General features: G+C 41.2%; 1 protein-coding gene across 3 annotated transcripts; it reads left to right on the top strand.

Moving 5' to 3' along the window:
• The first annotated feature begins 190 nt into the window (after window positions 1-190).
• On the top strand, window positions 191-21455 carry DNAJB4 (DnaJ heat shock protein family (Hsp40) member B4). Of its 3 annotated transcripts, none has more exons than XM_059478726.1 (4): window positions 191-317; window positions 13261-13546; window positions 15888-16462; window positions 17444-21455. In XM_059478726.1, the coding sequence occupies exons 2-4, from the start codon at window positions 13336-13338 to the stop codon at window positions 17675-17677; spliced, it is 1020 nt and encodes a 339-aa protein (XP_059334709.1). In that variant the 5' UTR covers window positions 191-317; window positions 13261-13335; the 3' UTR covers window positions 17678-21455. The 3 variants fall into 3 exon arrangements, with proteins under 3 accessions (XP_059334709.1, XP_059334710.1, XP_059334711.1); XM_059478727.1 differs by lacking the exon at window positions 191-317 and adding an exon at window positions 970-1295; XM_059478728.1 differs by lacking the exon at window positions 191-317 and adding an exon at window positions 7799-10395.
• The last annotated feature ends 3487 nt before the right edge of the window (window positions 21456-24942 follow it).

Raw genomic sequence — 24942 nt, 5'->3', positions numbered from 1 at the left:
ACGGCGGAGAAGCCTCGCGGCGTTTCTCCCGGCCCCGCCCAGCCGGCCCCGCGGGGCCTCCGGGGCCGCCTCGCAGGGGGTGGGGTGAGATCGCGATGTTTCCACGGGAGGCGCGAGCGCTTGGAGACGCTGCTGATAGGGCCGGGAGAGTCACGTGGGGCGAAGGGAGGGCAGCGCGCGGGGGGGTGGGGGGAGGCAGCGCGCAGTTCTCGCGTCATTTGCCGTGGAGCCGCGGGTGCGCGCGGGGGAGCGGAGGCTGCGCTGCGGGGGTTGCCGGGAGCGCGGTCGGGCCCGGGCTGAGGCGGCGGCGACGCTCGGTGAGTGCGGGGGGCGCGCGGGACCGGCCCGGGGCTGCGGCAGCGCCGCCTGCCCGCGCCGCACTGCGCTTTAGGGGTGCTCTGCCTTCCCGGCTGCTGCCCGGGCTGTGGCGGTGGCAGCGGCGTCGCTGCCCTGGGCTGAGGCGGGGTCCGGAGCGCCGGGCTCTCTTCCCGCCGGAGCGCGACGGTGCCCCGGGGAGAGGCTCCCGCGGTGCGCGGCCGCCGGGCGTTGTCACAGACAATAACGCGAGCGCCGTTTACGGGGGAGCCGCCTCGGCGCCTGGCGGGGCAGCCCGGGCGGCAGGGGCGGGAGGCGGCTCGCCGGCCGGTGCCGAGGCGGCGGAGCGGCCGAGCCGTTGGGCCCGGGGCAGGGCCCGCAGCCGGCCCGTCCCGTCCCGCCGCTGCTCGCGGCCCGCTGCCATCCTGCGGGCGCGGCCGCTCGTTTCGAACGGATTTTTGGGTCGTTCCACACCCCGCGAAACGGGACCAGCTCTCTACTTTAGCGGAGCTTCGCTTGCTTCGTCCTGCGGTTGTCCATGGTTGTTTATTCCATAGCCGAAAATGTTCGTTGTTAATGTACGATTTAGAGCTGGGGGATTGTGGTCTTGGCTGCGCAAGCACAAGCTTTAATGAAAAACTGGAGTGTGTAATGCTTTAATCTGGGTCCTGTTAAGGTCCTGTGACCCGGTGGGGATGAACTGTCGTGCTGAACAGGGATGACGGTGTTGTAAAGGCTTCTCATCAGGATAAGGTCGTAGAACATCTCCTTAGGAATCCTAGCAATAGAGACTGCATCATACCGGAGCGGAACGGCTGTACGACGGCGTTCTGAACCATTCTGAGGAGATGCCTTACAGTTTTTAAAGAATATTTCTATGCATTCATCCGTTCCTTTTTCATCACGATATAAACGTCATGCCTTTTTTTAAAGCATACCTGCTTTGAAAGTGAAGCGTGGCAGATCTCTTCCAGCCTGAAGTGAGTGTGGTCTGTTTGTGGTCAGTGCTTTTACCTGGGAAGCTGTTGTTTTGGGCTTGGTCTGCTTGGGGCTGTGTGTAGGGATTCGCATAAGAAAATAGCTCTCAGTGTTTTCCCTTCCCTGTCCTTCAGTGCTGCCTTGTAGCTCCTTGCTGCCTTAAGGCGATTGTAATTGGGATGAATTCAATAGACTATAAGTCATAGTGTTGCTGAGCTCAGATTATCCTGCATTCTCTAGTGCAGGTAACTTCACTAAAGGAAGCTAAGAAATTGCTAGATTTTTAACTCCCATAATACTATCGAGGTAGTGCAGTTAAGAAAGGTTATAGGAGTAATATATTCCACAAAGTTAAAAATTCCTGTATGCTTCTAGGCAGATGATAGTGTATTGCTACAGCCAGGTGAAACTTGCTGCCCTGAGACTTTTGCTGCAAAAGCCTGTACATAAGAATTAGCTTATACTTTCCATTAATGTAGCTGTGTTAGCTGGAGGGATTGGGGAAAAAGTTAAATTACTCTTGGAGTGTGGGAATCTAATTCTTATGCTTGGCTCTTTGCTGCTGTTGCTAAACACTCTTTGTTCATTCTTTTAGCTACTAATAGTTTGACTGTGTAGCAAGTAGTTACTTGTATAATTTGAGTTGAGCAATAGTAGTTGACTGTGACACATTGAAACCACTCCTGGCCAGTGGCTATGTGTTTTCTGGCTCTCTCCTGCCTGGATGAAGGGCAGCATCAGTGTGCTTTGCGTTTTACAGTTACAAAATGTGCTGCTGTTTCTTTGCTAAGTTCTGTGGGACAAGCCAGTAGCCATGCAGTGCTGGTAATTTTTAAGCAGTCATAACACCTTGGGCTAATACAAACACTCTTGTCTGCTATGGAAAGTGTTCTAGGTGAATTCATAAACAACAGATGATAGGTGAATGTTAATTTTCAGGGTTTTTTATCAGCTTTTTGCTACTCTTTGAGGTGATGCTTTATTTGAAGGCTGAGAGTGATATTTAGTATGTCTGTTATTCCTCGATCTTCTCAGTTCTTGAAGTCACTGTAGGCTTTGCAGTCAGAATATGAGATTTAGCAAACTGAAGAGGAGAACGATCTCACAGTATTGTACACTATACAAATATTTTGCCTTTACTTTCACTGTTCCTAAGTTGATCTAATGACCTTTATTAACACTTTAATCTGTCTGTATTTCCCATGATGGCACTTAGAACCTATCTGCTAGAAAACCACATCTCTTAAGCACTCTTGTCTTCATTTCCCTCTATTAGATGATATTTCTGTTAAGAAAATGATCCCTGTAGGATTAATTGATTCTGTTTAATCTGTGAATGGAGTGGGGTGAGGATCTAACCCCTTCACAGTGCTCACTGCAGTATTTGTTCGATGTTGCTGGCATGTCACAGCAGGATGTCCTGCCTTCTTACTTGCAGGGGTTGCCTGCACTGCCTCTTTCCTAGATGCCTTCTAGGAAGTTCCATGTGCTTGATGTAAGTAGTTGTTTGCTTGGGCTGCCAGAGCCTGAGAGCATTTGTTGTGCAAAATAAGGTTCGCTTCATACAGTAACTACTCTTACTAAAGAAGGATGAATAGTAGAAAAGTGAACATCTTACCTTTCAGAGTCTAGATAGATAGATAGATAGCTGGCAGTGTAAGAAACAGAGGAATATGGATTTTTTTAAAGTCTCTTCACTGTTTCTTTTAGAGATTGGAGGATGTCTCCCTTAACTGAATTTACCAGATTATGACATCCCCCGTGGTTTTCAGGACGTAATGGTTGTTTTTTGCAGTAATCATCAGACTAAAATATTCTACTGGATGTATTCACTGAGAAACAGTGAGTGTAAATATCTGACAAGTCAGAAAACCTTTTATTTGTGTGGGTTATCAGAGATTTAAGTAATGGATGGTTTTGAGGAAAAAAGTAATCGTATGCTGTGTGTGAAAGAATCATTTTATCAAAAGGTCCTCAGGGTATTTCTATATTAGTTCAGGTATTGCAAAAGCATCAGTGTAAAAGTGTGGAACTGACACAAATCCTCTGCATAACCAAAGCCACTTCAGTGCATGCATGCTTTGAGTTCTGCTGGGTTGATTGGGTTTTTTTTCTCTTTTACAATTCACTTCAACTTTGCTCTGTGGTGATCAGACCAGAAGGTAAGGCTGTCCTGAAAGAAGTGCTTCTCTGGTACAAGTAAGGAGGCATCTCACAAGGCAAATAAGTAAAGAATTGCATTTCTCATGAAGCTGCCTGTGCAACCCTCTGGGTAGGATGTTTTGTTTAGCTCTGCCTCAGTACCCTGAACGCCTGTATAGAAGTGCTGATGTTCTCTGAGAGAAGGATGACCACTGTGATCGCTGTACCTGTGCCTGCCATGCTTTCTGCAAGGCATTGCTGCTCGGCTGAAATCTGATGATTTCCTCACTTTGGGAGGTGTGGATCAATGGATTCAGATCCTCTCAGCTGCTGCTCCTGCACTGGGCAAAGTGTGTCCAGGATCTGCAACATTATCAGTGGGAAACTCCCTTAAATAACTGCTGAGAGAAACAACTGTTGATCTGTCATGAGTTTTTGTATTTAATACATGTGCGCTGAAGTAGTAATTACAGTTTTCAGATCCACAATTTGGTAGTATTTGGATAATTTTTACATAGAGAGTTTGGGGGGGGGAATGTCATAGCTGGTGGTTTTGGCTTACATTTAGTCATTCTGCCTTTCCTAGAAAAAGGTTTTAGTGTATTAAAACTTCATATAGAAGCTGAGTAAATGTAGAATCTTTAGAGCTCTTCCCTTGCACGTTTTACTCTTGTGCATCTCGTTTGATATGTATTTGATATAAAATTTTGGTTACCTTCCAGGAGGCTCTCAAATGGCATCAAGCCCCCGTTGCACTGGGTATGTCCGATGTAGGAGGATAAGTCAGAGAACACTCACTCCTTCCTTAGATACAGCTGCTGTGCAAAGAGACGGGATCGTTCTGTAGAAGGAATGCTGTGCCAAAGGCAGCTGGATAATATTAGTCAGCGTGATCGTGTCATCAGTGCTCAGCACTGACTTGTTCCAGGGGATTGGGTGTTTTTGTGGCCATGTCATGGGAAAGAAAGCTTGGAGAGCACAGAGAATTTGCTGTAAGCATCTGAAAAATTCTTCCCTGATGGGGGAGAATAGTGAAAGGCCTTGCATGAAAAGTTGGGCGGTGGGGCTGTCCTGGAAGTTGCATATGAATAGGGATTAAGAGAGGCTGAGGTGGGGACTGAGAGACTCTGAAAGGAGAACAAATCATTAATGCAGCAGTAGCTGTAGAGGATGGAAGTGTCTTAAAATATCCCTCTGCAGCAATGCACTGAAGAAAGTGCATTTAAGACCTGTTAATTAGTGAGTAAGTACTGTATTTAAGGCATAATTAATATTCAGAATTCTCTTCTTGAAGTGGGAAAAGCTTGATTGCTCCAAAGCTTGATTGGTGTACTTCCTTATTACCCGGGCCTGATGTCTGGTAGTATTCTTTCTGATACTGTTTAATTAAGCTAACAATTTTACTTCTTGATTTGTGAGTCAGAGCATCTTCTTTTTAAACAAACTGTTGGTGGATCATAGCATAAATTTTAAAAAATCCCAAACATAGAAAAGTAAATCTTTTCTGAGTCTGCATTCCGATAGTTTCTTAGTAGAATAGATACTGAAATTTGGTATCCCTTCAGAACACCTAGGTATTTTCCTGCTGAGTTGTACCTTCCATGTCATACCTTCTTTACCTCTTAGCTAGCTAAGCACTCTGTAATCTAGAGGAATAAAGTAATTTAAGATATTAACTGCAAAGTAGTTGCTTTTTATCTTGAAACTTTCCTAGGCTGATAGAGAAGGGGGAAACCAGTTATGAAACATAACTTAGCTATGGGATGTGGTTAAAACATTGCAAAGAGTAGTGAGCAACTATTTTGACTTCTCTTCCAGCAGATTGTAGTAAATATAACTAGAGCTGCTTGTCTTTCTGTCTCCTGTAGGTGAAATACATTCTTACTGACATCTGTTCTCCTTTCACGTTGAGCAGCATTGTGCTGACATCTCCTTTTTAAATTCCTGTCTTTGTACCACCGTTCAGTGTGTGTGTTTTCAGCCTTGCATGTAAAACTGGCTGCATGAATCAGAGCTGCTGGGTGGGATTTTGACGAGCACACTCTGGAAAAAGCATCTCGTGTGAGCACCTTCTTTTGCTTATGTAAGAGCAGTGGGATCACATGTCCACAGCAAAAATGTGGGCAGTTCTTTTTTTGGTAGTGCATTAATAACCTTGATCTTGCATGAGTGTAACAGCAATTAAAACAATACAGTGTAGCTGAGCCGCTTTTCAGCTGGATTTATTGTGTTTGCAGTTCATATCTTCATCAAGGCTGAAAAAATAGTTCATTTTCTTCTGGAAACTAATAACTTCTGACATTATTAAAGGGGAAGAAACCTCAAGAAAACAAAGAAAATTTGCATGGGGATTGTGCAAGCATCTTCCACCTACCTTCCACCCACACTATCTTGTGTGTGGCCCGTATCCATCAGTTGTTTCTTATTGATAGCTTTTTAATTATGTCAAAAAAACCCCTAATGCTTTTGCAAGAAGAAAAAATGATTTGCAGACATGACTTCTGTCTGTTCCTTAGTTATGGAACATGACAGAAGTAGTGATAAAATTCTACATGAGTTTGTCAGCCTTCTGTGTAAACCTGTAGAGTATATTCATCGTTAGAAAAATATTTCTATAATGTGTTATGTTTCACTAATGAATGTTCCAAACCGGCAGTGTGGTGGGACAGTGGTTTTTTGGTTTTTTTTTTTTTTTTTTTTTTTTTGGTTTATTTTTAATAGAACAAATCCAAGTACCTAATGGTAGGCTGAGAACCACTGGAAGGACAGACTTCAGGTTCAGATCAGGTCACATCTGAATTGTGTCTGTGCCAGTCACAGAGACGTTTTTGCAAGAGCTAATCAGTGAGGAGTATCTTTATTCTACAGGTGCCCTGATTCATTATTTCCATATCTTTTTTAAGACAGCAAGTTATTACTTGTATTGTTTGGTGGAAAAACCCCACTGGGTTACTTTGTTATGCATGAAGGAGTTGCTACTGTGCTTAAGGTAAACAGTAAATAGTTCCAGGTGGTAGATACCCTCCTTTTTCTAGGCCAAAAGAGATGATGTGCTATACTCCAGCCATCGAAGTAGATATTAAATAAAACACACTGCCCATCCTAATGTTTCCTGGGGGTCAGAACTGTAATAACTGACCTTATGTAGCGTGTTGCAATAAATGCCTTCTAAACACTTTCTTCAACTCGAGTTTCTTCAAGGAAAGTCAGCAGGGCTTATTGTGGAAACTGGTGCTGGGTTTTCCATTGTCCTTTTGCTGTTAATCAGTGCATAGCACGGGTATGAGGTCACAGAAGTTCTCCTGCCCCGGGATTCATTGGTGGAAGATGTGGTCGGGAGCCAATGCAGTTCTCAGGTCTGAGCTGCTGCCCTCGTGTCCAGCCCCGAGCAAATGGAGCTCTGGGCTGTGCCCTGGGGAGTGCTGGGCTGCACAATGAGCTGCCCATCCTGTCCTTATATTTTTAGAGATATTTCTGCCTCTTTTGTGTTGCAGGAGGGGGGCTGAACCTCTTGACTGTGAATGTCAAATTAAGCCTCAGTTTACTGAAAACATCTTCGCAAGTGCAACTAAATGCCTGTTTATAAAAAGTGTATTTCTTGTAAACTCCACCTCTCTATTTAGGTGGAAAACATTACAGATATACTTATTATAGTATAGTATACTCATTCATTATTTTCCAGTATTTGTATAATAAGCACATCTGCAGGACAAAAGAGTAGGGGTCCACACATTTTTGCAGTATTCTGACATTCCTGCTCTGTTTTTTTTGTTAAGAAACTTGCAGTGCATGTCTTTTTTATTTATTCAGTGTCCCAGTGAATATTCTTATTTATTCAGTGTCCCACTGACATCATTATTGAGTCTCCAGTGTCCTTTGACATGGAAACCTATCACAGAATTTCTTCATTTTATTATTTAAACTAGCTTCTTCTGATTACACTTTGCCTCTGGCAATGGATATAGACCTTAAACGATTCATTTCCTCCTTCCTCCATCATTTATTGACCTTGCAGACCTTAGTGACTTCTGTGTTTTTTGGAGACTGAAGAATTCAATCATCTTCAGTTTCTCACATGGAAATGCTTACATTTTTTTTATCTGTTATGGTTATCTGAACATTTTTTATTTTAAATAATACACATGGTGGGGGGGGCAGAATAGCTGAGTGTTAACAGTGTAGATGGACTCTTGGTACTGTAGTGTTTACATGAGTAATGTTTTCTGGGATTTTTGTGTCCTAGTATCAACTAATACTTGGGGTTTTTTTGTGGGTTTTTTTTTTTTTTCTGGCTACCAAGCAATCTTGTAGTCTTTTTGTCACTGATCAGAATTAATCAGTACTTTTAAAACCTTTTATAAACAACATATATTCTATGAAGTGGTGTAGTCTTCATGCTGAGAAAACAGTGTGGGGCATGGAAGCCCCTGGCTATGTATAAACTATATGTACATCCAGTAAATGCAGTAAATCAGTCCTTTGTGATGGTATTGAAAACATTCAGTGTGTTGGTACTGACTTACAACTTAACTAGTGAATTATGCAGAACTTGTTAAAATCATACATTTTCATGGAGGAAAGAGAACTTCAGCTTTGTTGTGAATGGGGGGGATTTTTTGCTAATAACAGGAGGCATTTCTCTGTACCAAAACACTGCACTTTTCCATACAGATATTTACAGAAGATTGTGAGAACATTCTTAACTACTTGAAGTTCCCAGCAGTGTGTCAGACAGGCACAGTCAGTTATGGGAGAGAACCTGGTGAATGTTTTGCATGATTGGCATTTTTGCTGATCACCACTCAAACTGAGCAAGAATCCCTTCACAGAAATGCGTGGGTAGGGATTGAAATGGACACAGAATCTAAGGAATTGAAAAGCACCTATAGAATGTGTATTCTTGTTTGGAATGTGAATTCTTTTAGAAGGGGGAAGTCTTAACTTGTAGATGGAAATTCTTGGTGTTGCTTTGTGTGGCCATACTTTGGATGGTTCCTTTTGAGTTTCCCAAGTGCAGTCCTGTGTTTTCATCAATCTGTACATCACTGCTGAATCCCTAGAGCTCTGCTTGCTTTCACATAGTTGTTCATTCCCTCTTCGTTGTGAAAAGTTGAAATATGGATGTTTATTCCAAGAGTATTTTTGTTTTCCAGCCATAGTAAAGATTGTGACTTAGTAAACAGGAATCAGGTATGAGATGTAAGTTTGCTATGTTCTGATCAGTGTGTAATGGAAATAATAATTTCCTGAGGACAGGAACCCAACCCATAACTTAGCATATTATAAACTATAGTAAGTTTTAAAGTGTGATGAATATTTTCAGTTGTACATTTTCTTTCTGACTTTTGGTCTATTGTTACAAAAAGTAATAAGAAAGTTAAAACTAATTTAAAAAAAATTACTAACATCTTGTCATGTAGTCTTTTCCAAATGAAATTGAAGACTTATGTGAATCACATCCTTAAAAATACATTTTTGGGATTCAGAAGTGGTAACAGTGTATCTCTGGTTTGAGATTTTACACTCAATAATTCATGTAATTTCTGGAATGTATATTTTAAGTAAGCTTTTCCATAAAAGACCTTAAAATATATCCTTTGGCCTGTTGGCAGAATTTAATGTATGTTCCAGTAATATTATAGACACTGTTTTAAAAGACATACTGCCAATGAAAAATATAAAACATATTTGTTGACACTAGGACTGGTGTAACCTAAATATAATGAATTTATTGTAAGTCATGTGGCATTTCACTTTGCTTTTATGATTATTCATTTAGCTGTAAAGTCAGCCCCAGAATCCTTATGTACAGTTAACTTTTTACTTCTGTCACAGTAGCAATTTCCACAGAGAACTCAAGTAAAAATTTGATAAATTTGGTTCTTACTGTGGTATGAAGGGCATTACTAAATTAAGCTTTTCTTTTAGGGCCATCCACTAGAAAGAACTGTGATGCTCTGCAGGTTTTATTTTGCATTTTATGTTAGATATATTTTTTATACTAATTATTGCTTCTGTTGTAGACTCCAAAACTTATTTCTGTGTATGATACCAGCTACTGAATAGTTCTGTGGTGAAACTCGATTTAATTATAGAGTTCATGAATGGGGCTTGCATGTACCAGGTCTTATTCACAGTATAAATTGTATATAAAGACAAACATAGCTCAGGCAGCAGCTACATCCAGTTCAAGATGGTGGGGAGAAGAGTTGTAGGATTTTTTTTCCAGGTAAACAATGGATAATGTTACAGGAAATTATTTTCTTGTATATGGGTGTGCTTTCTTCAAACCATTGTAGATGAGTATGAATTTATTCCATTCATTAATGTGGGTTTGCAAATATTGTGCACTTAATTGTGAAAGCTTTTCCTGGGGAGGGATTTGGCTCCTGTGCCTTGACATTTATGTGCACATGTGTATTTATAGTTGTGATCTGTCTGGAATTTGCCTTTGTGGTTTTGTTTGCTCTTTAATTTGTTCTGTGATCTAGTCCTGTCTTTCTCAGTTTTGTTTCTGTGGTTTAATAAGTAAGCAGTACAGAAGAAATGGTTTAATTTAAAGCAAATAATGAGCATTTTTATTCAGCTTGAGGGAATATTGACACTGTTCTGCCAAGAAGCTTTTCCTTAACACGCTGGTGCTAATTCATGATTAATCTATAATTTGAGTTCAGTATGTTATTATGAATGCTTACATAATTTCTCTTACTTGTTGTGAAGGCTTTTTTAAAGAAATCAGCTGATTCAAAGCTGATATCAGCACTGCTGTTCCTGTGACCCTGCCCCCACTTTCTGCCAAACAAGACTTATAGCTCTTGGCCTATGTATGTGAGTTAAACGATAGTTGTTCTGAGAGAATAATGGAAAAGACATTTTAAAGCAACAATTCTCAAGTGGAATGCATTAGTCAGGCTCTGTCTCTGAAGTGCAGCTGCTGAAGGAAGAATTTTCAGTTTCCTAGTAAGTATTTCATACACACTTTAGATGAAAAAAGGAAGTCTAGTATTACAAGTGAATGTCATAGGTTTTGATCAAAGCACATAGAAAATCTTCTAGGTAAGAGCTTGGTTATATTAGGCAAGTTTTGCATGTTTTCAAAATTTTATTCTGTTTTCCTGACAATAACATTTTTAATAGTCTATTTGGCATTTTAGTAGCTTGTTACATTTGAAAATGTACCATTTTTCCCCCTAGTCAACGTTAAAAAGCTTGAACTGAAATTCCTTCCCCCCCAGTTTATACTGTAACAAAACCCAGTGATGTAAAAAAGCACTGGACAAATACAGGCTGTTGGCTTTGTCAGTACAGAATAGGAGCACCATGGCATTACCCTGAAGTAGCTTGTAAGAACAGAAAGTCACGTCTGAGACTGCCTGCTTTGGTGGAAAATTGTTTTACAGGGTTGACTATAACCAAGAGCTTCAGAGATCCCACTTGATACTGGAAGGGTGATAACTTTTTTGTGTATGCTTGAAATGGAATGTAGCTGTTGTATTTGAAGACTGTATAAACAACTGATTATGTAAAAGGTTAATTGAGTCATAATGTGATATATCAGTTGGAGAATTAATGTGGTAGAGTGAGGAGGAAAGTTAAGTGATGGTGGGGGAGGGTTTCTGTTATGTTTTTGAGGTGGCTTCCTGGCCTGGTATGTTACTGGATTTGTACATCTGAGAATTTCCTTAGCTTTCTTACAGAATCATGCTTAATCAAGGCTTGGCTTATGGCTTTACTAATTTTCTAGCTGTGTAGTTTAGTGCTTCTGGAAGGCTTGAGTGATTTACAGGACTCACTGCTGCTGGTTTGTGAGGGCTGTGCGGGGCCCGCCGGGGGCTGTGCGGGGCCCGCCGGGGGCTGTGCGGGATCGCCGGGGGCTGTGCGGGATCGCCGGGGGCTGTGCGGGATCGCCGGGGGCTGTGTGGGATCGCCGGGGGCTGTGAGGGATCGGTGGGGCTGTGCGGGATCGCTGGGGCTGTGCGGGGCCCGCCGGGGGCTGTGCGGGATCGCCGGGGCTGTGCGGGGCCCGCCGGGGGCTGTGCGGGGCCCGCCGGGGGCTGTGCGGGGCCCGCCGGGGGCTGTGTGGGATCGCCGGGGGCTGTGCGGGGCCCGCCGGGGGCTCTGTGCTCTGACTCCTGCCGGGGCAAAGCCGTGAGCTCCCAGCCCAGGGGCCGCGGTTACAAACACTGCAGGGACCTGTGGGACTTGGACACAAAGCAGCAGGCTCTGAAATGCAAGGATTCTGGGAAATGGGCATACTGATGGAACACATCAAGGTAGAAACACTGGAAGGAATCTAGTAAATTCTATTTACTAAACGTTGGAAAAGAAAAGATAATGGTATGAGGATTAGGAGGATGACGCAAACTAAGAAAGTGAAAGTAAAGTCCCAAATCTTTTTCTAGTACTTTCTGGCTAAGGAAGCATTTTCTGTCCCTTCTTATCAGTCTCTTGTAAGTTTGAGCAGGTTCTAGAAAATGGCTTCAAATATGCTCCCTGAGTCAGAGGATTAGTGAGTTTATTGTTAGAAGGAAGGCAGCTGAGCTTAATTACCTCCTTCATAATTCAGCCTAGAATTGTTTTCATACAGACAACGTCTGGATATGACCCAAAGTGTTGTATTCTAATACTTTGTTCCAGAGAGGAGTAATTTTTCAGTTGTGTTAATCTGTCATGTGGTTCATTGCCCTACTGATAAACGTAGCTGATTTTTTGACCCATAGCTCTTAACAGAGGTACAAAAGAAATCTTGCAGGCTAAAACTTCATAGCATTTTCTCTATGGAGCACGAGAAATACTTCAGTAGTAGAATTTGTTTTATATATTTTAAAAAACAAATGTGTAAGAACCAAGTATTTTTCTGTTATTAGCATCTCATCAGATGAAAGATATTTGTTTGGTATATTGCCATACTTGTATAATAATCTTGGTATTTCCTATTCCATAAAAGAAGGCTGAGACAGGATTTACATTTTGATCTGCTTTAATTTAGTAGCTTGAGTTGTGGTAAACAAAGTGGTATTTTTTTACTCAGATTCATTCTTACTGCTTAATAGTACATTGCTATGGTCAGCTGTGGTTGACAGTGGCTTAATTTTATTTTTAAAGAAAGGAAATTTTGCTTTCAGAAGCTTTGTCGTTGATACGGGTGTAAAATTCTTCATAGCCTTTGCTGGAAAGGGTACAGCTCCATGTTGATATATTTGGAAAAGAGTTGTGCACAGCTGTCTCTATAGAAACAGAACAGTGAAATAAAACGCTATAATTACTCTGGGTGGGTTTCAGGCTGTCGCCGGGGCCAGAGGAGCCCCGGGAGCGGCTGGGTGCGCCGGGGCTGGGTGCGCCGGGGCTGGATGCGCCGGGGCTGGGTGCGCCGGGGCTGGATGCGCCGGGGCTGGGTGCGCCGGGGCTGGGTGCGCCGGGGCTGGATGCGCCGGGGCTGGGTGCGCCGGGGCTGGATGCGCCGGGGCTGGGTGCGCCGGGCTGGGTGCGCCGGGCTGGTGCAAGGCGCAGTTCCCGCTCCGCGTTCCCCCTCAGCTCCGCTCGGGCGCTCCGGGGCCGGGCTGGCGCTGCTGCGCAGGCGCGGGACGGCGCGAGCCGAGGCCGGCGGCGGGGAAGTGACGTGAGGGCTTGGGCGTTCTAGAAAGAGCGGCCTGCGGGGGAGGGCGCTGCGTGCCCGCTCCGTAATGCTTTATAAATGAGCCACGGGGCACGGAATGAAACAGGACAGCCTCTCCGGGCTTTCTTCATGTAGCCTAGAGTTTGTTGTTTTGTAGCAGCTCTTGTTTGTTTCGATTCAAAGTTTGATTTTTATTTTTCCTTCTCTAGCATCTCCACCTTGCTAAGACACTGGACGCTGCTTCCTTTACAGCAAAGAAAATCTGAATTCCTCCAGCACTCAGGATGGGGAAAGATTACTATTCTATCCTGGGAATTGAAAAAGGGGCTTCTGACGAGGATATCAAAAAGGCTTACAGAAAACAAGCGCTGAAATGGCATCCAGATAAAAACAAATCTCCCCATGCAGAAGAAAAGTTCAAAGAGGTTGCAGAAGCTTATGAAGTGCTGAGTGATCCCAAAAAGAGAGATATTTATGATCAGTTTGGGGAGGAAGGTATGTATGTCTTTGTTATGCTTTGGTTGGTCACTTTCATCATGTTGAATGAAGCAAAGTAAACATACGAAGACATAGTATGTGTTCTCTTTAGACAGCATATTTACAATGTATTTGTTCTGCTCATAAGATTTTAAGTATAAAATGCATTGCTGGGCTTTAATGCTGGTAAAGTTTAATTTCCTAATTTAATGGGGCTTAGTACAAACCCCAAATACATGACAGGCAAAAAGTTACTAAACAGAATAAGTTTCTATCACACATGGATAGCTTTCTGTGATCTCTGACTGCTGCCTTCCTCTGCCAGAGCAGTTTTTGAGATGCAGTTCAAAAGGCTTGTATTCTTTTTAAAAAATTTTGCTTAAGGCCAATCTGCTTGATCTAGGCAAAGCAGTCCTTCTGAGCAAAAGCCCAGGTGTCCAGCCTGTAGTTGTCCTTGGCTTTGTGCCTAGAGAGGAAAGAATTTGGCTGATGTCATGAAATACCAGAACAATTTTTTAGCTTTAATTGTAAACAGTGATAACATGCCAAGAGAATGAGGCCTCAGAAATGTCACATTTATCCTAAAATGGTTATCTGGAGAGGATGATTTTTTTTATTTTTTTAAATTTTTGACCGACATGACTTTCAGTGTTATGATTGAGCAACAGAGGAAGTCATTAACATCCCTTTCCATAAATGTGTATGGTATCAGAAATTCCTTTTAAAATAACAACTTCCGTTGTGACAAGTAGGCCTGCTCATTGCTATTTGCTTGGGGCCATGCTTTTTACAATTATTTTACAGTTAAATAGCATTATTTAGTATTTTGGGCAAAGATATAAAGTATGATCTTTTAAAATGTTGAATGTGGGAATATCTCCTGATGCCTCAGTTGCTCTCTAAGCTCTTCTGAGAGGGTTTTAATGGAAATGCAGAGGGTTGGGGTTTGTAAGAACGAGGAATCTTCAGTGTTTTTGCAGCCAGGAACTGGATGTACCTTCAGTAACTTCTGGCCAGCTATTCCAGGAGGTGTCCTTCTGCTGTCACAGACTGAATCCCCTGATCTGCATATTTGGCATTAACAGTAGTGTGTCAGAAGGATGTTTGACATCAACAAACTTCAGTTTAAGTACTTTTGCTCTGGTATTGAAGTGTCTGATGTTTTAGCTGGTTAGTGTTGGTACCTAACATTAAGGTTATGCATGAGAACACTGAGCTAAAAAAAACCCCTACAAACCCCTCTTTCAAATTTATAGAATGCCTCCCTCATAATGTAAGCCTTCGTTTTTCTATGGTTATAAAAGTATGATAGCAGCTGTAGTTTTGAGTTGTCTAAGGCTGAAAAAAAAGTTTAAACAACAAGCATTTTAAGTTTAAGACTTTAAAACTGTTTACTTTAGGACAAAAGTATCTTAAGAAGACTTTCAGCCTTCTAATAGTCTGAGAAAGCACCCTGAAATGGTTAGTGCAGAAGAGCACCATTACAAGGAAGTAATTGATCACTGATTGGGAAAGAGGCATTGAAAAAAATTGATTTTAGCTTGATTTGAAATGGGAGCGCAGGAAGTACAAGAGAATTTTCAGTGAGAGTTGTTGGCATGAAGAAATGAGATTTAGATCTCACCATGTGAAAGATAGAACAAAACTGTTGAGAACCTTCTGATTTTTAGCACGGACATGGTGATAGTGTATACAAGGGGTTTTGTATCAAATGGATCTTAGTAAGTTCCATGATGCTTTTATTTGTGGCTGCATTGAAGAGGCTTCCTATGCTTTGTACTATAGGAACACAAGCTATGTGATAGTTTTGGGGTTCTAAATTTAATATTAAGGAAGCATATATGTACTTGACTGTTGGCATGTTACCTTTTACTCAGAACAATTTGCAGGAAAATGGGTAAAACTAATTAACACTGAGTTACAGCTGAGCTGTGGAGGCTATGGAATATGTTGCATATGATAGTGAGTAATTTTCCCCAGCAGTGACCTTGTAGAAGGATGCAATTCCCAAAACACTTTGCAGAACAAGAAGAGTTCAAATCAAGCAAACCTGTCTTCTGCCCTTAAGATGCTAATTGATTAAAATAACTGGTTTTAATCACATGAAATGAAATTGCCAGTGTCAGAATACCTGTTCTTCTGAAGTCATTCTAGAGCTTCAGAAACCTTGCTGTTCAAGCTGTTGAATTGCTAGTTAGTACCTCGCATTCTCATGGGGAATCCTCCCTGAAAAGCAGACCTTTCACTCTACTGCAAATATCTTTCTGACTCATCAGTCCTGATATCATTACACTGTACAGCAGGAAAGCTTATACTAAGTCCCAATTTGTTTTTAACTTGCCTTGTTTTTCCTGTTTAGGTCTTAAAGGAGGAGCTGGAGGATCTGATGGCCAGGGTGGCACCTTCCGGTACTCCTTCCATGGAGACCCACATGCTACATTTGCAGCTTTCTTTGGTGGCACAAATCCTTTTGAGATCTTCTTTGGGAGGAGGATGCCTGGTGGCAGAGACACTGAAGACATGGAGGTGGATGGTGACCCATTTGGATCCTTCACTAGTTTCAGTATGAATGGTTTTCCAAGGGAAAGGAATACAGTTGGCAGCCAGTTACGTCGTAAACAAGATCCCCCTGTAATCCATGAACTGAAAGTGTCCCTGGAAGAGATCTATCATGGCTGCACGAAAAGAATGAGGATTTCACGCAAAAGGCTTAACCCAGATGGCAGAAGCGTCCGAACAGAGGACAAAATCCTCACTATTGAGATCAAAAGAGGATGGAAAGAAGGCACCAAGATCACTTTTCCAAAAGAAGGCGATGAAACACCCAACACGATTCCAGCTGATATTGTTTTTATCATTAAAGATAAACCTCACTCTCATTTCAAGAGAGATGGATCAAATATTGTCTATCCTGTTAAGATCAGCTTAAGGGAGGTAAGTTTCTCTTGTGGTAGAACTCCAAGTGTTTGATGTTATTACAATATGATACAATGGTTAAAGCTGCATGGTAGCTGTGTGTGTAAGGTATTTTTTTCTTCTTAATTAGTATCAGGTAGAGAAATAAACTCTTGATTTCATTATGAACTTCGTGTAAATTAAGCTACCTTAAGGAATTCTACAATAAGTGTGAAGTGAGGTGAAGCACTTAAAGTAGTGAGGGAGGAAGAAAAGACAATATTTAATATTAATGTGGGTAATACAGTTCCTTCACAGATAAAAGCCTGTTTAGACTCATTGCATTGATATGTAAATTGGGCATTATCAATGTATACTAAGTGTGCTGAATCAGGTGAAGTTGCAGGAATCAGAGTCTTACTCTCAGAGATCCTAGTAATGAAAATAAACTGTTGGATAAAGCAGAAGGTCTGTAATGGTCAAATTTTGGTGCAACAATATTGTTGTTTGAATTTCTTTAGGCACCACAGATATTCACTTAAGACAGCTGTGATTCTAAATGCCTCTGCTTATAGACACTTAAATGTTCTGAAATTTGATATAATAGAGGTTGATAATGTATTAGGAAAAAAGTCCTGTGCAATGTAAACAAACAAAAAGTGAAATGGGATTCTAAATTTCCAGTGGAAATTTAGAAGACTGACATCTGTAGAGAGGTATGAGTGAGGAATTCATTTTGCTTAGCTCTCTTTATTATTTGATAACGTCTTTGAAGGACATAAAAGCTCAATTACCCTCCAGTAACCATTGTGTAACATTCATAAATTCACTGATATTCAATGACAAATTAAAGTTTTCTCTTTTTAAGAGAGGAACACAGTATTAAAATTTTGAAATCTGGGAAGTGCATAGGAGAAGTGGTATTTAGAACGCTAGTCACTTTTATATAATCTAAATTCATTTATAGGTACAAAAAAGTTCTGACCAATTTTTTTTCCTCATATTACAATCTTTCTTTAGGCTTTGTGTGGCAGCTCTTTCAACGTGCCAACGATAGAAGGAAGAACCATACCCATGACAGTCAATGAAGTGGTAAAGCCTGGGATGAGAAGAAGAATTATAGGATATGGTTTGCCATTTCCCAAAAATCCTGACCAACGGGGAGACTTAATTATAGAGTTTGAAGTAATTTTCCCAGATAACATTTCTCCGGCATCAAAAGAAGTACTTAGGCGAAATCTTCCAGTTTCATAAAATGGAAGACTGTGTATGTCAACAGATTAAAATAGGACACTGGAAATGCAGAAGACTGGCGAGTCTGCTTTAAAAGTGCAATCTGTAACACCTAGTGGAATCTTTGGGGTTTTTTTTGTTTTGTGGGATGGGTGGGGGGAAAATACTGTAATGCTGCATGAGAAGAAAAGGGTTTAAGTAGAAGTCCTACAGATGAATTCTGCAGTAAAAATTACAGGGAAAACCACTCATTTTGTTTTACATCTTCCTAATCAGCAATGTTTAGTCATTATTTTGCTTAATATAATTACAGTAATTTTTTTACAAAGTCAGTGCATATTTCTGATACAGTACTTGAGCCTTCAAGTACATTATTTCTTATATCCTCACCATGTCTATAACATTACACATTTATACAGAAATTTTAAATCATAGTAGAGATACACAAAGGTATAAATATTTTAAAGAGCACATGAGAGAGATCATTTCAGTATGTTGCCTTCCACTGCACAAAGCATAGGCCAGAAAAATCAGCTTGGACTCCTGACCAGCTCCCCTGTGCAATGAAAGCATGTTCTTTATTGCCTCCAGAAGTGTCAGGACTGCATTGTGGGTGTGGCAAAGGGCACATGGCCTGAGGAGCCAGAGTAGCCATTTGCTGTGGGGTAGTTCCTCAGCCTTCAGGCAGAATAGCAAGAAGGGTTCTTCAGGGACAAGAACAAGAAAGATGAGCCTGCTGTTGAATGGGGCAGGGAAGGTGGTGACCAATGACATGGCTGAGGTACTCTGTGCTGCCTTTGCATCAGTCACTACCAGTAAAACAACCGTGCAGGAATTCCAGGCCCCTGAGACTAGTGGGGAAATCTGGAGCCTTGGTTGGTGGTGGAGGATTGGGTTAGGGTGCACTTTACCTGGAGTTCTTGAGCCTGACAGATTGCACCCAAAGTGTTGAGGGAGCTGGCTAATGCCATTGCAGGGCCACTCTTGGTTATCTTTGAATGGCCAGGGGGATTAAGAGATGTTCCAGTAGACTAGAAAAGAGAAAATACCACTCTTCAAGAAAACCAAGAAAGAGGATTTGGGAATCCACAGGCTAATCAGCTTCACCCAAGCCCTTGATAATATGATGGAAAAGAATCCTCCTGGAGAGCATTTCTAAAAGGTGGTCGGGCTAGTCAGCATAGTTGTACAGCAGGGAAATCTTGCTGGACCAGTCTTACTGCCATCTCCAATAAGCTTTGGGGATTTGGGAGAACAGTCTGTGTTGTTTACCTTTTACATCAGTAGGCAGACTGGTGAAGTACAGGTTGGATAAGTGGGAAGTGAGATGGATTAAAAGCTGGCTGCATGAGGGGGCACAGGGGGTTTAATCAGTGGCACTAAGTCCAGCTGGAGGCAACTCAGTGGTGGTGTACCCTCTGGCTGAGTACTGGGGCCAGCACTAGTCATCATCATTAATGACCTGAATTATGGGATGGAGTTTACAAACCATATCAACTGGGAGGAGTAGCAGTGCCACCAGCTGATGGTACTGCCTTTCTGAGGGGCCCTGACAGGCTGAAGAACTGGACACAGTAATCTCACAAAGTTCTGTAAGGGGCAGTCCTCCACTGGGGAGTAACTGGCCAGCAGACTGTCAGTAAACTGACTGTGAGCTGGCAATGCAGCCTTGTGGCAGCAGAGGCCAAAGCTTTGCTAGCAGGTGTGGGGAGATGGTCCTTCCTCGTTATTCAGCACTGATGAGCATCCATCTGGAGTGCTGGACTCCCTGGTACTTGAAGGATACAAACTTAGTGGAGCAGCTCTAGCACAGAACCACGTGTGAGTGGCTGAGAGAGCTGGAACTTGCAGGCGTTGGGAAGAAAAGAGTTGGGGGAGATCTTGGCTCCTGGCAGGAGGGAATGAAGATGGAGGAGTCAGGCTCTTCTCAGCAGCTTTCAGTGAATGGACTAAATGGACACAGTTAGGGGTTCCATCTGAACACAAGGAAACAGATTTTTAGTGAGAGGATGATCAAACACTGGAACAGGTTTCCTAAAGAGTTTGAGTTGCTATCCCTGGATACTCAGCCTGACTGGACATTGTGCAGGGCAGCCTGCTCCAGCTGACCATGTGTGAGCAGGGCCGTTGCACTACATGATGCCAGGAGGTTTCTTGTAAGCAAAATCATTCTTTGAACTTGGGCTTGGCATTTTTTGCTATGGGTCATGTTCTGTAAATGAGTTTTAGCCTAAAGATGATGCTCATGTGACAGTCCCCTAGGGAGCAGGTCTGTGCCAGATTGGAAAGATGCACAAAAAACCCTGTAAAAACATTTGGCTAGGGCAGATATTTAAGGATCATGCTGATCACAGGTATTCTTTATTTTCAAAGGCCAAACTTTACTCCCATGAAGAAAAAAAAAGAGCTAGGTCGTATCTAAAGCAAAGTTTAGGAGTCAGTGTGGGATAGGGGTTGCCCAGAAACTTTCTATGCTTGAATTGAGTTACTGTTTTAAAATTCAAATATTAGTCAGTTGTCTTTAGAGTTCAAAAGTGCATAGAGAGAGCCCTCTGTAATAGTCTAGTTTTATTATACAGTAATAGGGCTGGTTCCCTTGGTTGCAGCATGGATTGGTGGAAGAAATGCCTTGTGGGCATGCTTTATTACTTGAGTTTAAAACCATAATACAGTGCTTTAACAACACTTTTCAAAGGGTTTGGGGTTTGGGATTTTTTTGTTGTTGTTTTTCATAAGAAAGTATTTCAAGATTTGCTGTCAGCCTTTTGCCTGTGGAAATTTAGAGGTTACCTGCTCTGTTGGGTAGCCTACGAAATAGCAGTGTTGTATATGTGACTGCAGAAAGTAAATCATATGGAAGTTGGGATTTAATTTACAGTAATTTTTACATGAGTGTAAGAATAATCCCATTTTTTTAAAGGAGTAGAATTTCTGTGGGTTATTGTTCAAGTCAATTTTTCAACTGCAGATCTCTTCATGCAGTACCAGTTAGTTGTAGTCCTAAATCTACAGGAAGTAAACAATTGCTGGAGCAGTATTACAAAGAAAAAAAATTGCTGCTTAGTGCTTCTACATATTGTTAATACTATATATTGTTTGTTGAAAAATTTCCATTTCAGTATGTTCCGTATTGCATTTCTTATGTGGTTTTTAAGTAAAAAGTGTAAAGTTGGTTTTTAACTTTCTCTTATATTTTGTTATGATGGCAAATGCTACAAGCTACACGACTTTAAAGCATATCAACCTAAAAAACCTATTTGTCCATTCAAAAGCTAATGGAATCAAGCATTTTGTAATCCAGGATCTTGTAACCATATCCAACTTGTAAAAAAAAGTTACAGCAACTAAGACTATTTTTTTTGTAACCATCTTCAGGTAAGAGGAGTAGTGTTAAATTGAGGAATTGCAGTATCTTGTGTATTTAGAGGTGTGTATATATATATATATATATATGTGTATAGCAAACTAAACTTTTCCAACTGTTTTCAAGCTCAAAATACAAAACTTAAAGAACTGGTATGAAATAAATGCTTGTATTTCTTTTCTTATGGAGAGATAAAGTATATGTTTCAGAAACCAGCATGTTAAATTACTTCAAAATATGAGAGGAAGCATTAATATCTGTCTAATCCAGGATTCACAAAAAATATTTTTCTAATCAAAAATGTGCTTAAAAGCTATGTTTTAAAACCCACTTGATTATTTAATAAAGCTACTTGGGAGAAGGAAGCAAATACTCAGTCAACTACTATATTTGTAACTACTGAAATACATGAAAATAAAATGGTCATTCATGAAACTGGGATGGGTTTTTGATCTCTTGAAGGTTGCTTAGGTGCCACAGAAAGTAGAAGTCATTACTTGCTTTGGAATTCATCCAGCAAGTCTGAAAACCTCTGCTTCTAAAGATCCTTTTTTAATCTCACCAACATGAAGCCTTAGGATACCCTCAAGCTGTTGGAAGAGTAGGTCAAGCTACATTGCAACCCTTTGTCCTTCCTGCCATGCAGTGGTGCTCTGCTTGCTCCACAGCTTTCTGCTGTCCTGAGGGGGGGGTTAGCATTCCGTTCTTTCACTCAGCCATTTTGTAGTGCTGGAAGCTTCCTGAGGCCTATTTGAAGAAATGCACTCTTGTTCTTTTCTAGTATGTGCATCTTATATGCTAGTCTGACTCACCAGAAGCAGACTTTTTTGGGATCAGATAGGTTTTCCTTAAACGGTGAAATTTGCTATAACTTAGGGTGAAATTCTGTACACTTGAATTCATGTGCTAGACCTAAAAACATGTGCCATGAACATGATACAGTAAATATAATCAAGAAACAGGTTTACTTTTCCAGTCAGTAAGTGCTAGTCCTCTTTTGCAGCTGACATGAGTAGTTCTTACTGTATTGCTTACTGAACACATCCTACAGAACCAGGGAGTTTGTTGTACAGCCACTTACTGTTCAGCACCCAAACTGGGCAGATAGCAGCACTAATCTCCTCATGAGGTGCAGAATCTCAACCCTTCATTTGTCAGATTGCTCAGCAATTGACTCTTGGATGGCATGATTTGTTTCCTTCGGGCTTCTCCAGTTAATTGCTCTATTATATGAACAGTGAAAATAGAGATCTGTTGTTGATCCCCTTGGGTGTGGAAGGGGAAATGCCTTGTGCTTGTTGCCCTGGAAATTCTGGCTTACCCAAGGGAGGAGCTGTACAAACAATCTTGTTTAGTCATGCCTGATTGCTTTATCAAGGACAAACTGCCAGTTCACACCCTGCTGCCCTGCATTCAAAAACCCCTAGCACCACCCAACCAGCACCTGAAATACCTACCTGAGTAAGGGTAGGTAGCCCATGTGTAGTGAAACACTCACTGATAGTGGCATTTCATAGCCAGCAAGGTGATTGTTCCACATACATTCTCCACAAACTATGGTTGTTGCATGCCACGATTTTTGCATCCCAAGTATTATGTGTGAGAAACTGAACAATGGGGTAGCCTGTGGTGTGCAATATACTTGGGATGAAAGGATTAAATCAATTTTTCTTTTTTTCAAGTACACGGTTTATTTTTCTTTCTAAAACCAAGGCTAATAGCAATTTTATTTCAGTTGTTAACTCTCTTCAAAAAGTTAATTTGAAGTAATTTTTGGGTCCTTAGTATCCTGAGTTGCTGGAGGCTTGTTTGGATTGGTTGGTCTAGTGTGCATTAATTTGTGTTGGCAGATGATTCCTTAGAAGGTGCACATTCAAGGGAGTCTGAAAATAGGATTTCTTGTAGTTGGAGAAAGTGTCTTCTGTCCATTACAGCCTTTTCATTGAGGTCCTCCTTCAGGAAACTAATTTACAGGTCTGCAATCCACTCAGCATTGTGTTATGGTGATCAAATGTAAGTCATTGAAACTGCTAATCCATCATCTGAGCAATATTAATAAGTAGTACTTGTAGATTAGGAAAAAGAACTCCATGGTAATAAACCTTTTCAGTAGCAGAGATGAAAATGACTGTTGAACACTTCTTTACCCTTCCTTCCAAAGCAGGGGACTGCTATGGCAATTCCATGTATGTGCTTTTCTAGGTTTGGGTTTTGAAAATAGGCATGTGTGCAGTGTCATCTTCCTCTGATTTAAATGTCACACAAAAGGTTTCATTTCACTTGTTACATCATGTAACAAATGATGGCATATACATGCTCCATACTGTTTGTGTCTTCAGTTTATTTGATCAGCTCCATTGGCCTCATCATTTTTTTCTTTCCATAGTTAAAAGCTGATGCCATGGCTCCAAGCTCTAGGTAGGATCAGCATAGATTTTGTACCAACTTCAGCTGTTTTTCTCCATCCACCTCCACATGAAGCATGGAAGTACACTTGGACTGAAGAAAGGTTTGCAACAGATAGCTAAATTAGGACTCTTCATGTCCATGAATTATTTTTTAAATGAATCTGCACAACCTCTGTATATATGGAAACTTGACTGTGTTCATTTAGTATTAATCTCATGTAGTATAAATCTCATTAACAAAATTATTAATAAACAGTATTAACTGGGTTGTAAGAGGCAATTACCTTTTCACAAGAAAAGGAATGAGTCAAGACAAGACATAAATACTTGTCACCAATTCCTTTATAGTACATGGGAAATTGTCACCAATTCCTTTATAGTACATAGTACATTTACATTAGTAAATGGGAAAAGTCTTCTTCTTTTAAAAGAAGTTGCTTTTTAAAAATTAAAAACCAGCAAAACCCCCTGAATATCAAGATGAACACGAAGAGTTTGGTACTGTTACTTAATATCATCTCATCTCACTGCGATGTGATCCAGTGAATGCCAACATGCTGTGTGAATTTGATTCTAGTAATGGGGAAAAAGTACACACAGTTCTGCAATTTCAGAGAAACCTTCAGTTTAAGTTCTGCGGTTTCCAGCTGAACTGGACAATCAACTACTAAAGTGTGGAGACAAGTTTATTGTGCAGTTTTGTTAGATTTTTTATTGATGGAAATTCCTACAAAATTAGTAACAATGTTGAATTTGATTGTCTTCAACTAGAACTGGATAAAAGCCAGAACTGGATAAATTTTTGAGTATTCATTTAAATCTACTACATGCTATCTTGGAAAAGCTGAAGTCAAATTGGCTTCAAACGTTTTTTACCTCTCAGCATAAGCAGTTTGAAATCTGTACGTAATTTCATGTAATCAGAGATGCTCTGATTAGATCTGCTAAGAACTTTTGACTCAGGGCTGCCTCACAGTAATTCATTGTCTCTGCCTGCCTGCTCTGACTCCATGTGCCAGAATCCTGTTAGTCTTTTTTTATTGTGCAAGTCAGAAGATGTGGCAAGGCACTGCTGCTTCTCCCTGTGCCTTTCGAGCAGTTTCCTTTAGAAGTGCTGAATGTTGCTCATGAATTTTGCACTCATCACATCCTGGGTGGATTCAGTGCACTACTGAAAATGGAGCAGTTCCACTGAGGTGAGCGTGGTTACTTGGGAGCACAGATATCTCCTCTAATGTGAACTTCCGACTACAATATGGAGCTCTATTTCACAGTAGAGGAAATATTTTGAATTTGTTAAGTGTTAGAAATACTTGAAAAGTGTATTTTCTCTAGTAAATCTCAGTATTTCAGAGCTGTTGCCCAGTACAATAGGAAGTCTCTTAAGTTATGTTACTGTTGCTTCATGAACCCTTAGAGATTTATAGTCTGTGATAAATGAGAAGGAGTAGCCTGAAGTCCTTGTATACTTCTGGTTTTATTTTATGTGCTGGATATAAATCTATACTAGTCGG

The sequence above is a fragment of the Ammospiza nelsoni genome, chromosome 9 (genome assembly GCF_027579445.1).
Source record: "Ammospiza nelsoni isolate bAmmNel1 chromosome 9, bAmmNel1.pri, whole genome shotgun sequence".
Classification (NCBI taxonomy): Eukaryota; Metazoa; Chordata; class Aves; order Passeriformes; family Passerellidae; genus Ammospiza; species Ammospiza nelsoni.
Note: the sequence above shows the minus strand (reverse complement) of the source record. Positions and strands in the feature narration are given on the sequence as shown.

Coding starts and splice junctions, on each gene's coding strand:
- DNAJB4 (XM_059478726.1), top strand. CDS start 13,336: ATGGGGAAAGATTACTATTCTATCCTGGGAATTGAAAAAGGGGCTTCT. Junction 13,547..15,887: donor TGATCAGTTTGGGGAGGAAG/GTATGTATGTCT, acceptor TTTCCTGTTTAG/GTCTTAAAGGAGGAGCTGGA. Junction 16,463..17,443: donor TTAAGATCAGCTTAAGGGAG/GTAAGTTTCTCT, acceptor ATCTTTCTTTAG/GCTTTGTGTGGCAGCTCTTT.